At 50.9% G+C, this 13,250-nt stretch overlaps 1 protein-coding gene across 1 annotated transcript; it reads left to right on the top strand.

Annotated features, from left to right (window-relative positions):
• Window positions 1-5,485: 5,485 nt before the first annotated feature.
• Window positions 5,486-12,555, top strand: Guca1b (guanylate cyclase activator 1B). Its single transcript, XM_038341130.1, has 4 exons — window positions 5,486-5,692; window positions 9,425-9,574; window positions 11,190-11,310; window positions 12,428-12,555. The coding sequence occupies exons 1-4, from the start codon at window positions 5,486-5,488 to the stop codon at window positions 12,553-12,555; spliced, it is 606 nt and encodes a 201-aa protein (XP_038197058.1).
• The last annotated feature ends 695 nt before the right edge of the window (window positions 12,556-13,250 follow it).

Below are 13,250 nucleotides of genomic sequence, written 5' to 3'. Positions count from 1 at the left end.
AACAGCTGACAGCAATCCCCCAGAACCCACATCAAATAGCTGGGCACTGTGGTGCAGTCCTGTAATCTCAGCACTGAGGAAAAGGGACAGGAGGGTCCCTAGGACTTGCTGTAAGCCAGTCTAGCTGAACTGACAAATCCCAGGCTGTGAGAGCCTGTCTCAAAAACTAAGGTAGAAGCCGGGCGGTGGTGGCGCACGCCTTTAATCCCAGCACTCGGGAGGCAGAGGCAGGCAGATCTCTGAGTTCGAGGCCAGCCTGGTCTACAAGAGCTAGCTCCAGGACAGGCTCTAGAAACTACAGGGAAACCCTGTCTCGAAAAACCAAAAAAAAAAAAAAAAAAAAACAAAAAACTAAGGTAGAGGGGCTAGAGAGATGGCCCAGTGGTTAAGTGCTTACCATGTAAGCATGAGAACGCACGTATGCTAAGCTGACATGGTGACCTACCTGCAGTTCAGCCTCAGAAGGGCACCAGATCCCCTACAAGCTGCCTGGCAAGAAGAGCCGAGTCAGCTCTGAGAGACCAGGCCCCGTGGCAGACCAACTGAGGATGATTTCCCATGTAAACCTCTGGCCTCCACATACATGCACACACACTCAAGCACATATTCTCACATACATATAAACATGTGCACATGAAATGGAAGAAACATGGAGAGCAGCTGAGGAAGAGAGAGAAGAAAGGAAAGAGGCTGTGGGCATAGAGATGTATGTCAGCAGCAAAAGCACTTGCCACTTCAGCCTGACAACTAGAGTTTGGCTCCTGGAACTGGCATGGTGAAAGGAGAGAACCAACTCCAGAAAGTTGTCCTCTGAACTCCACGCGTGCAGTTGTACACACACACACACACACACACACACACACGAAACAGCTCCAGCTGCATAGCACGACCTTGTCTTTAAAATAAAGTAAGAAAGCCCCTACTCTGCTGGGCCCGAAGATGGTCCAGCAGCTGAAGATGCTTGCAGCCAAGCATGGTAGCCTGAGCTTGATCCCTGCAGACCCCCATGGCAAAAAGAAAGAATCAGCTCCCCAAATTCCTTCTCCCCTCCGCACAGATGCAGTGGCATGCATGTTAACGCACATATTACATGCAAAGCCTAATTTTATTTTTAAAATGACTGAAGAACTCAAATGTGCTGATTCCAGCATAGTCAAAGCCCATTTCCAGTCCCATTCCACAGTTCCTTTTCCTCACTGAGAGGCTGACGTGGCGGGGGAGGTGGCGGCTAAGGAATAAATAATGTAAGCAACGGGAGCATGGTTCTGTAGGCCCACTGCTGGCACAGGCCAAGAGTGGGGACAGCACAGTGTTTGGGCCTCAGCTAGGCGGGCTCTGCTGTGGGAAGGAAGGCCGAGTGGAAACTGATAGCAGGGCTCCTGTCAGCGGGGGGGGGGGGGGGGGGGGCAGGGTGGAGGGTGTCAGTGGACTCAGTGTCTCTGGCTGCCTGCAGTCCCCAGGGTTCCCTGCAAATGCCCTGCCCCATGCTTAACCCTGCCCTCTTTAAATCCTTGCTATTGTTACTCCCTTCAAAGCTATCCTTCCCTGCTATGGATTCTTAATCCTCTTTAAAGTGATATATTTGTACCTCAATAGGTCAGCGGTATTTATAGGGCAGGTCATGGGCATTTGGCCCACGTGAAAACCCAACCAATTTGAGGTCCCTCAGCCAGAAACTACATCAAGTCCGGTTTCATGCATAGAACTTATTTTTCTTCTCCCTTCCTACTGGATACTGGGGATTGAGCCCAGGACATACATGCTAAGCAAGAGCTTACTGCTCTTACTTTCTCTCTCTCTCTCTCTCTCTCTCTCTCTCTCTCTCTCTCTCTCTCTCTCTCTCTCTCTCTCTCTCTCTCTCTCTCTCTCACACACACACACACACACACACACACACGGTGTCTCACTAAGGCCCTGAACGTATGCTTTTCTGTGCCTGCATCACACACATACACACGCGCACACACACACACACACACACATACATACACGGTGTCTCACTAAGGCCTTAAGCGTATACTTTTCTGTGCCTGCATCCTAAGTGGCTGGGATTATAGGTCTCTGTGCCAACAGGCCCACATACAATTTGTTTCTCCTTGTAATTAATTTTTGAAGGTTTATCTTTTATGTGTATAAGTGTTTGCCTACACGCACACACATGCACGCGCACGCACACATGTGTGCACACACACGCACGCACACGCACACACAGAAATGCAGTGCTCAAGGAGACCAGATCCTGGAGCTGGAATCATAGGTGGACATGTGTCACCATGTGGGTGCCAGAAACTAAAACAGGGTCCTCTATAAGAGCAGCAAGTGTTCTTAACCACTCAGCCATCTCTCCAAACCCTATTGATTTCTTTTTCCTTTGAGACAAAGCCTTCCTATGTAGCCCAGGCTGGCCCGGAACTCTCAACCCTCCTGCCTAAGCCTCCAAAGGGCTGGGCTCCCGGAGAGCCACCACTCCCAACTCCCGGAGCAGTGCAGCGTCACACCCGCGGCTCCCTTGCTCTGATCTCCCTACGGCTCCCCATCCACACCAGGGCACTTGGTGCCCTCCAGCGCTGTCCTCTTCCTCAGTTTCCTCCACAGATACCAAATGCAGGTAGGGGTAGGCTCTCTGAGGACAAGTGGGGGGCATAAGGGCAGGGTGACTGCAGACAGTCACTTCATCAGGGACACATGCATAGGGTGACAGGATGCAGGCAGCATCGGGACCTCCCCCTCTTCTCCAGCAGGTCTTAGCCTTCTAGGCACAGGCCAGGGCTTAGTACCTAGGCAGCAACAGCTTCAGTGGGATCCAGCCTGGGCAGGATGGGAGTCACATGGGAGGGTAACTGCAGGAGTGCTGAGCTGTGTCAGGAAAGGACTGGGTCATCCAGCTGGTGAGTTACTGGGGGGACAGAGTTCATGTATTCCTGTAAATGAGCTGGAAGAACTGAGAACCAACAAGGGAGCTGAGTATCAAAGACAGCAGAGAAACCGGTGGGAGCCAGGCCCAGAGCTTTCAGACTCCAGTGTGTTTGGGAGCCCCGCAGGGCTTTCTGGAGCAGTGCTGTGCTCCACCCCAAGGTGCCTGAGTCAGCTCGCTAAGAGTGGACACCTGGAAACTCTGTGCATAGCAAATCCCCAGAGGCGGCTGCTGCTGTTTGGCCCACAGATGAATGGGAGGCGATGATACATTTTACAATGAAGGGGTGGAGGGCAGGAAGACGGCTCAGTAGGCGAGAGGGCTAGCTGCTGATGCTCCAAGTTCAGTCCCTGGAACCCACAGCAAAAGCTGCACTCACACTGCGAGATGGGAGGTGAAGGCGGGGATCATTTGGAAATTCACTGGAGTTGGAAGTAGAGCAACAAGAGAGACCCTGACTCAGCAAGATAGAAGGAGAGAACAGACTCCCGGGAATACCTTCTGACCTCATGCACAGTGTGGCACACACGTACCTGTCCTCACACAGACACAAGATAAGTTAATTAGCTAAATAAACAGCAGCAACAAAACAACTAAGGGGGCCAAGGACGCGTGAGCTAGTGAGGGTGGATAGTCAGTCCTCCACTTGGCTGTTGAAATCATGGACTTGCCGCCTGGGACAAGCAGTGACATTACTGTTCAAGGACAGTAACAAGGAGTAAAGCTAAAGCAGAGCAGGACGTGGCCTCAAAGGGACAGACGTTTAAAATATTTATTTTTATTTATGCTGGCCTGCATGTGCACCACGTGAGTGCAGGTGCCTGCAGAGGCCAGAAGAGGGCGTCTGATCCCCTAGAACCAGACCCACAGGCAGCTGTGGAGGATCAGTGTGGGGACTGGCAGGCAGGCAAACCCAGTCTATCCGGGAGAGTTCCTCTCCAGCCCTGGGACGGACAGTCTGAGAGAGAAAAGCGGCCATTTGAAGGCAGCAGTGGGGTCTGAGGAGAACACTAGCCTTAGACCCACAGGAATGTGGGATGTGGGAGAAAGCGTCACTAGTCCAAGAAAGGACAGCAATGGAAGTAGTTCCCACGCAGGGCCTGAACGGTGAGATTCGAAGAAATTGGGGTGTCAGGTGACAGAGATCGCTGAGAGAGGAGGTCAGGCCTGCACACATCCTCAGCAACTCCAAAATAAGCCTCCCTTGGAAGGTGGGATCACAGTGCTTCTCCCAGCTATCACCCAAGCCCTGCTTTAAAGATAGCTTGTGGTGGGCTGGAGGGAGGGCTCAGTGTTTGCAGAGGACCCAAGTTCAGATGCTGGGAGGCTCACAACTGCCTGGACCTCCAGCTCCAGGGGATCTGACGGCCACGTCTCTTCTGGCCTCTGTGGACTCCGCACCCACATGAGCACAGCCCCCCCCCCACACACACACAATTTTAAAATAAGAAAAATAAATCTTTTTAAAAATAAAGAAACACACTTGTTGGCGAGAAGGCTCAGCAATCAAAACACTTATTGCTCTTGCAGAGGACCCAGATTTGGTTCCCAGCATCCAACATGGTGGCTCACACTGAACGTAACTCCAGATCTAAGGGAACCGATACCTACTTCTGGCCTCTATGAAACACAGCTTGTGTGTGAAGCACATACATGCATGTATACAGATGAACACTTGTTCACATAAAATAAAGATAAAATCCAGCCAAGCGTGGTTGTCTACACTGGAGGCAGAGGCAGGCAGGTCACTGTGAGCTCAAAGTCAGTCTGGTTTACACTGAATTCCAGGACAGCCAGAGCTGCAACGTGAGGACCTGTCTCAAAAACAAAACAAAACAAAACAAAAAACCAGAATCTAAAAGATAGCTTACCATGGGGGTGGAGGTGGGGCTGTCTTCCTGTGTCAATAGGGCAACCCAGAGTGGCTTTGAACTCAAGATCCCCTTGCCGCTGCAGTGCCAGGATTATAGTCATGCACAATGAATATGTAATTGTTTCTATGTGTAGTGAATATATAGTTGGTCAACATAATGAATATGTAACTGCTTCCAAAGCAGGTTCATGTGGTCTTTAATATAAGCTACTTCAACATAAGATGCTTGAAGATACAGACTCCCAGGTCCTGCCGGTCTTTAGTGCTTGGAAGAGAATGGGAGAGGTCGCTTCAGGGCTTGAGTGATGGCTGGGGAGAAGCATTTGTCCTTTAAGCTGGAAAATGAAAATCCTAAGATTCAGGCGTGCTCTGTGAGAGAGCCGCAGACATTGGTGGGACCAAGAAACCCCCAGGGTTCTTATAGACTGCTGTCTCTCACCGGACCTGTGGAGGGGCAAGGCGGAGGAGGCTCAGCCATATGGAGGTCAGGCACTCCGGGGATCTTCTAATGGTCTTACACAGCTAAGCTGACCTGGGCTGCCCCCCCTTCTGGAGGTCCCTTCACTACCAATCAGCTTCAGTTTCCCCGAGACAATGAAAGGGCTGGGCTAACCAAGGCAACGAGGCAGAGGGCCCGAGCCTAAGGTCAGCCGAGGCCTTGGAGGACGTTCGGGGCCTTTTGAGTTCGAAAAGCCGAAATGGGCCAGCAGTTCAGCTGGGAGCAGGCGGAGGCTGCGGGGGAGATAGATGTGGCGGAGCTGCAGGAGTGGTACAAGAAGTTTGTGGTCGAGTGTCCCAGCGGTACACTCTTCATGCATGAGTTTAAGCGCTTCTTCAAGGTCACGGGCAATGAGGAGGCCACCCAGTATGTGGAGGGCATGTTCCGAGCCTTCGACAAGAATGGGGTAAGGAGCCCTGCAGGGGGACCTGTGACCTTCCCATCCTTGAGCCCCTCAGACTCTCCCACTTTCCTGTCCATGCTCCTTGCCTTTCTGCCTCACCATTTCCCCAGATCCCTTCTCTCTCCCATTGTTTGTCCTTTCCCCTCTTCTCATTGGCTCTCGACATCCTCTTCCTGAGAGGCAAAGGTCACTGGCATGTAGCCTGGGCTGTCTCTGTGCATTTTGGTGGAAGAACTACAACAGAAGGACATGGATTTTCAAGCCCCATAGGGCCCCTGTTGCTCTAAACACAAGGGACTGAGATGTCACAAAGCCATCTTAGCAAAGATGAGTGCACCCCTTGCTAGGGTCCTCCAGACAGGCTGCCCAGTTCTTCCATGTTGTGAAGCTTCACACTGACTGGGAGGTGGGTGGGTGGTTGCAAAAGCCCCTTTTAACTCTTGAAAAAAAATTAATTGTATGTGTGCCTATGTGCACGTGTGTGCCCGTGTATGCGCACGCACGCATACGCACTCATAAGGCCAGAAGGGAGCGTCAGATACCTTAGAGCTAGAGCCGCCAGTGTTTGTGATCTGCCCAATGAGGATACTGGTATCCAAAAGCGCCAGTCCTCTGGTGGACCAGTAAGTGTTCTTAACTGCACTCGGGGGTTTTAAATTCTGTGTGGGTTTGTACACATGAGTGCAGTTCCCATGGTGACCAGAAGAGGACAGCAAATCCCCTAGAACTGGAGTTAAAAGTGGTGGGGCTGAGAGCAGAACTTTGGTCCTCAGCAAAGCAAGTACCTGCCTTGGACTGCTGAGCCACCTCTCCAGTCCCGTGCCCCGCCTTTTGTGTAAGCGCTAGGGAAGGAACTTGGGGCTTCCTGCTGGCACAGCCTGCGCTTTATGGACTGAGCCAGCTCCCAGGTCCAATCTTAATTTAATTCAATGCTATGTCCTTCTAGAAGCCAGACACACATTCTTAGTGTCTCTTTGTCCTCCCAAGTGTCTTTCTCTTTCTTAGCCCTGGTACATAAAATCTGCATTAAATTCTCTTAGATTCTAGCTTTGCTTCAAGCATGTATTTTAATTCAGTGGCTAGAGACACGGCTCAGTGGTTAAGAGCACTGGCTGCTCTTGCAGAGAACTCAGGTTCAATTCCCAGCACCCACATGGTCGCTCACAGCTGTCTGTAACTCCAGTTCCAGAGGATCCAGAGTCCACTTATGGCCTACACAGATATCAGGCACACATGTGATACACATGTATACAGGCAAAACACTTATAAACATAAAATGAAAATAAAGGAGGGCTGGAGAGATTGCTCGGGGTTAGGAGCACGGGCTGCTTTTCTAGAGGACCCAGGTTCAATTCCCCAGCACCCACATGGCAGCTCACAACTGTCTGTAACTCAGCAGGTGATATCTATGAGTTTGAGATCAACCTGGCCTACAAAGTGAGTTCAGGACAGGCTCCAAAGCTACAGAGAAATCCTGTCTTAAAAAACAAACAAACAAAATTGTCTGTAGCTCCATTTCCAGGGGGATCTGGTGTACATTCAGGCAAAATACCAGTGTAGCTAAAGTAAAAATAAGTAAGCTATTTTTTAAAAGAAAGAAAGAACTATCTGAGAAGAAAAGACTTTGTTTTTAAGGCCATCTGGTCCAGTGTCCTGAGGTCCTTCTTGTTGTGTTGTTTTGATTTTTGGTTTTTGTTTGAGACATGGTTTCACTATCTAGTCCTGCATGTCCTGGAACCAGGCTGGCCTCAGACTCACAGAGCTCCTCAGCCTCCTGGGTGCTGGAATTAAAGGTGTGTGCCACCATACCCCAGGCCCCTGCAGTCTGTAGTATGGAATAAAGACTATTTTAAGTCCCTGAATTGAGGGGATACACAGGTAATCTGAAGAAAGCGTCGTGCAGAAGAACTTGTGCCAAGCTGACTCAATGGGATGCCACATGAGGTCTAAGGCCACCCTTAGTCCCAGTCAGAGGGTGGTGGGCTCAGCAGTTTCAGTGCAATGGAACCTCTTCCGCTGAGATCAGTTATGAAACACCACAGGGCCCAGTGCCATCTTCAGACCTCACAGGCCCACCTCCTCCTCGTCTCCTCAGGGAGGGAGCCTCACCAGGAGGGCTGTGGCGAATTAAATGATGAAAAAACTGGGGTGAGGGCTGGTGCATTGGTGCGGGGTGGTGGTGTGTGCTGCATCCAGCTCTGAGGGCTGGTGCATTGGTGCGGGGTGGTGGTGTGTGCTGCATCCAGCTCTGAGGGCTGGTGCATTGGTGCGGGGGTGGTGTGCTGCATCCAGCTCTGAGAGCTGATGCATTGGTGCAGGTGTGGTGGTGTATGCAGCCGTCCAGTCCTGGAAAGCATCCTAGTGTGAGGCCAATGCTGACTCCGCAGACAGACCCCATTCCAAACAAACACATCTAACCCAAGAAAGTGAGCCTATTTGCCAAAGGTCAAGTCTTAACTCCTGGTCCAGTGTTCCTGGACTGGGAGTTTTGCTGTTATTTCTAGATTTGTTTTATTTTTTGTATGTGAGAATTTTGCCTGCATGTTTGCAGATTAGTGCAGTGTGTGTCTGGTGCTCATGGAGGTCAGAGGGCACCTGATTCCCTAGAACCAGAGTCATAGATGGTTGTGAGCTGCCTTGTGCGTGCTGGGAACTGAACCTAGGTTCACTGAAAGAACAGTGCTCTTAACCATTGAATCATCTCTCCAGCTCATTTGAGACAGGGTCTCACTAGGTAGCTCAGTCTGGCCTAAAAGTCGAGATCCCCCTGCCTCAGCCTCCTGTCCTCTCCTGAGAGTGGGAGTTGGAGTTTTATAAAAGGACATGCAGGCTGGAGAGATGGCTCGAAGTTCAGTGGACCCAAGCTCGATTATGAGCATCCACATAGCGGCTCACACCATCCGTAAGTCCAGTTCCGTGCGATCCAGTGCCCCTCTTCTGACCTCCATGGGCACCAAGCACACATGTGGTATACATATACACATGCAGGCAAAACATTCAAACATGTAAAACAAAATAAATAAATCTACAAAAAAAATGTTTTCTTTTTTTTTTTTTTTAAAAAAAATGTAAGAGACAGCTGAAGCCACCTCTTGTTAGTCCAGATTCCCTTTGTTTGCTTGCGGAACTTTCAAGGCCGTATTGCCTGGACAGGCCTGCAGCACAGACACCAGTTTCCTGTGTAGCCGCTGCCGGGCGTGCACAGTGCAGCGGAGCCAGAAAGAGCCAGAGCAGCTACTCCCCCAGGTGCCTCCAGCCTGTGCCAACTATGTGGATGTTTTCATCCATCTCAGGCAACAGTGGATAATTGTTGCTGATCTATGCACAGATGAGATTAACCCCAGCCAGAGGTGCCCCAGAAATGGTCCCAGAGTTTCTATGACCTCACAGGGGAGGAGGCTGTACCAGGAAGGAGTTAGGCCAGAATGTGCCTCACACAGCACAGAAGTCGTTTGGGAAGTGAATCATGTTGAGAGACAATATTGTAAGAATAGAAAATTCTGGACAGATGATGAGGAACATTTCTCTAGACCTGGTGGCATGGGGCTGCCATCCCAGCTACACGGACGGGTGAGGCAGAGGATGAGCAGGGTCCCGGGGTAAGGAACACTGTGTACCATGACACAGAGCCCTCTTGGAGTCCAGGGACAGAGTTAATGGGACTCATACCTGCTCCTGAGGGGGGTGGGGTGAAGCTGGGATCTGCAGCCCCAACACTATCCATACTCAATGCAGGACAACACCATTGACTTCCTGGAATACGTGGCGGCCCTGAACCTCGTGCTGAGGGGCACCCTGGAGCACAAGCTCAAGTGGACCTTCAAGATCTATGACAAGGACCGCAATGGTTGCATCGACCGCCTAGAGCTTCTGGACATTGTGGAGGTCGGTATCTGCCCGTGAGAGCGCCCCACCCTCTTCTCACTTCTGGGCCTGGTGTCCTGCTCCACGGGGAACCACCTGGCACTGAGTTGGGGTAGAAGAGATGAAACCATTCACAATGTGTTTATCTGGGGTCATCGAAATGTCCCGGCCGTGTGGTTGCCGCCAAACCTGACAACTTAAACCCAACCCCTGGGATCTCACGGTGGAGTAAGAGGACAGGTGTGGAAGCTGTTCCTGACCTCCACTCGCTCGCCATGGTACACACGTGCTCACCCTCTGACACACACGCTGCTCACACATACACAATAACGGTGACGGTAATAATAACAAATTTCAATTTAAGAAAAGAAAACAAGAATGCCAATGACCTGAGAGGCCACCTACAGAAATTAAAAAGAGCAAATTAAACCCAAAAAATTAAAAAGAAGAAATGAATAAGGTAGAAAGCAAAGCTCACGCTTCAGTCTCAGCACGCAGGAGACTTAAGCATGAAGGTCGAAGTTCAAGGCCGGAGCCCTGTATGGGAAATTCCATATCAGCTTTGGCTAGAGCAAGGCGCTGTCATAAAAGGAGAGAAAACAAGTGTATGAGAGAACAGGAGGCAAAAGCCTTACTGCTGTGACAGCATTTGAGGGGGGAATTTAAAGCAGGAAGGGCCGGATTGGGTCATGATCCAGAAGTCTCACTCCTCCGTCCTCTTGTCCGTCAGCACGGACACAACGCTGTGGTGACTGGAACGTGCGATGGGGAGGCTGCTCACACCATGGCAGCCAGGAAGCAGCCGGCCGAGGGGCACCAGGCAAAGACCCCTTCTAGACACAGGCCATGATCTCTCAGAGCTCTCAGGTTTTGTGTCCATCCACAGGCTAAGGCATTCATTCTGTCAGAGCCCTTTTGATCTGTGAGGCTCTAGGAAACACCTCCCTTACATGAAGGTATGCTTAACAAACTTTCTAGGCGTCTCTCAACCCAATCAAGTTGACAGTTCCAATCAACTAACATAAAAAAAAAATTGAGTCAATAAAAATCAGAATTGTTTCTTTTTGTGGGGTAGGGAGAATGTGCCATGTAATCTATTTATTTTACTATTTTATGTGTATGGGTGCCTTTCCTGCGTGTACAGTGGTGCCCCACTTGTGTGTTGTGCCCTCAGGAGTCAAAGGAGGGGTCAGGTCCCTAAACTGGGGTGACGGGGTTGTTAGCCTTCACGTGGGTACTGACAATCCAGGCCCGGTCCTCTGGAAGAGCAGCCAGTGTTCTTAACCACCGAGCCATCGCTGGAGCCCCTCCATGTTTCCTGTGTTTATTCGTTTGTTTGTTTTGAGACGGTCTTTCATTCTAAAGCTCTTGGATTCCACTAAGTGGGCTTGCCAATGGTATCTATCATTAATCCCGAAACTGCTGAAGTGCCCAATAGACTTGCCTACTGGAGGTGCTTTCTTGGTTGAGGTTCTCTCTCCCCAGATGACTCTAGCTAGTGTCAAATGAACAGAGAGTAACCAGGATATCTGGGTTAGGTGACACTTGGCCTGGACGCCAGCAACAGGGAGGCGGCACTAAGGGACACAGATCCCCGAGGCTCTGTCAGAACAGCCTAGCTCTTTCTCTCTGGCAGGCGATTTACAAGCTAAAGAAGGCCTGCCGAGTGGAGCTGGACCCGGAGCAGCAGGGCCAGCTGCTCACGCCTGAGGAGGTCGTGGACAGGATCTTCCTCCTGGTGGACGAGAACGGAGACGGTGAGAGGGAACTGGGGATGACAAAGGGGCACCCAAAACCGCCTGAGCACACATTCGTGGGGCACAGCTCTTCTGAGAGCGGTGATAGAGGCTGAGCCTGAAAGTAACAATAACTATTTTAATTTTCCTTTATGTGCATGAGTGTTTTGCCTGCATGTATGTCTGTGCAGCATGTGTGTGCAATGACCCCCCCCAGAAAAGAGTGTTAGAGTGTTGGACCCCATGAAACTGGAGTTATAGACAGCTGTGAGCCACTGTGTGACTGCTAGGAATTGAACTTGTGTCCTCTGTAACACAGTGCTCCTAACCACTGAGCTGTTTCTCCAGACCTAAATACATTTTTTGGATATAAAAAGATACCAGAGAAATGGTTCTGTGGATAAAGGCACTTGTCACCAAACCTGATGACCTGAATTAATCCCTGGTTGAAGGAGAGAACCAACCACTGTGGGTTGCCCCTAACCTTCCCATTCACATTGTGGTGAGCATGTATGCCCTGCCCAGTCCCTATGTAATAGTGATGACGACGATGATGATGGTGACGATGATGATGATGATGATGATGATGATGGTGATGATGATGGTGATGATGATGGTGATGATGGTGATGATGGTGATGATGGTGATTAAGTGAGGGAGGCAGAGGCAGGAGGCTGTGCATTCAAGGCTAGACTGGGCTCCATAGTGAATTCCAAGTCAACCAGGGCTACACAGTGAGACCCTGTCTCAAAAAGAAAGAAGGAAGGAAAGAAAGAAAGGAAGGAAGGAAGGAAGGAAGGAAGGAAGGAAGGAAGAAAGAAAGAAAGAAAGAAAGAAAGAAAGAAAGAAAGAAAGAAAGAAAGAAAGAAAGGGAAGAAAGTAGTTGGTGCCTGAGGAATGACACCAGAAACCTTTGGCTTCCATATGCATGCATGCATGAGCTTGAGCACATACATGCACACATGTGCATGCGCGCGCGCACACGCATGCACGCACACACAACTTATGAGTTGCAAGAGACTCCTCTAGATGCAGAATTGACAAGCCACAGGCTTAGAATCCGAGGCACCGGTCTGGTTTGTAGGGAGGCCCAGACCCGCTCCCCTCTCCTTGTGACCGTCTCTCCCACCTCGCTCAGGCCAGCTGTCTCTGACCGAGTTCGTGGAAGGTGCCCGTCGCGACAAGTGGGTGATGAAGATGCTGCAGATGGACGTCAACCCTGGCGGCTGGATCACTCAGCAAAGGCGGAGAAGTGCCATGTTCTGAGGGCCTGAGGACCCTGCAGGAGCCCACACCCCCTTCCAAACCGCCGGGGTCCCCCAGGTTTTCAAAGTATCAGGAGGCCTTTGGCCTAGTTGGCTCAGGCCCACTGTTGCTTGGTGTGGACTTCCTGATACCTGACCCGGTGTGGGAGAGCAAGGAGGTGAGCCATGGCTGCTGGGTCTGAAGAAGCCCACTGGGATTCAGTCCATTCTCGAGATTTCCTAGCGTTGTAGGGGAACTCGGTTACACTGCTCCTCAGCTGCTCCTGGGAGAGCTGGGGCTCCCTCTAATCTTTAGGTGTTCCCAGCAGAAATAGGGCGGCTGGAGGGGAGGGGAGGTGCGAGGCAAAGACTTAGGTAGGGAGCAGTCAGAAGAGAGTAAGGGTGGGGAAGGATCATGACTGCCCCACTACCCGAGCAGCCTCCTCCCCACGGCTGATGGCAGCAGACAGTTACCTCTCTGATCCTCCAGCTCTTGGAGGCCTGCTGAGCTTAAAAGAGGGTTTTCAGATGGGTGCTACTCCCCAGTTCCTCCTCCTCACCCCCTCTCCAGTGGGAGCCTGCCACCATTTCTAGCCATGAGCCCACATGCCTCGTTAAGGGTGGAGACACCTTCTCTTCATCTCTGGGGAGAACTAGGCACCTATGCATTGGGGTTCCAGGCTGGACTTTACCTCCGACTGCTGTTGGACCCCTAAC

This window comes from Arvicola amphibius, chromosome 9 (assembly GCF_903992535.2).
Source record: "Arvicola amphibius chromosome 9, mArvAmp1.2, whole genome shotgun sequence".
Taxonomy (NCBI): domain Eukaryota; kingdom Metazoa; phylum Chordata; class Mammalia; order Rodentia; family Cricetidae; genus Arvicola; species Arvicola amphibius.
Note: the sequence above shows the minus strand (reverse complement) of the source record. Positions and strands in the feature narration are given on the sequence as shown.

What these genes read in the sequence shown, in the direction of transcription:
- Guca1b (XM_038341130.1), top strand. Translation starts at nt 5,486, where the DNA reads ATGGGCCAGCAGTTCAGCTGGGAGCAGGCGGAGGCTGCGGGGGAGATA. An exon ending in AGCTTCTGGACATTGTGGAG is followed by an intron (nt 9,575 to 11,189) that starts GTCGGTATCTGC and finishes TCTCTCTGGCAG; the next exon opens with GCGATTTACAAGCTAAAGAA. An exon ending in GGTGGACGAGAACGGAGACG is followed by an intron (nt 11,311 to 12,427) that starts GTGAGAGGGAAC and finishes CACCTCGCTCAG; the next exon opens with GCCAGCTGTCTCTGACCGAG.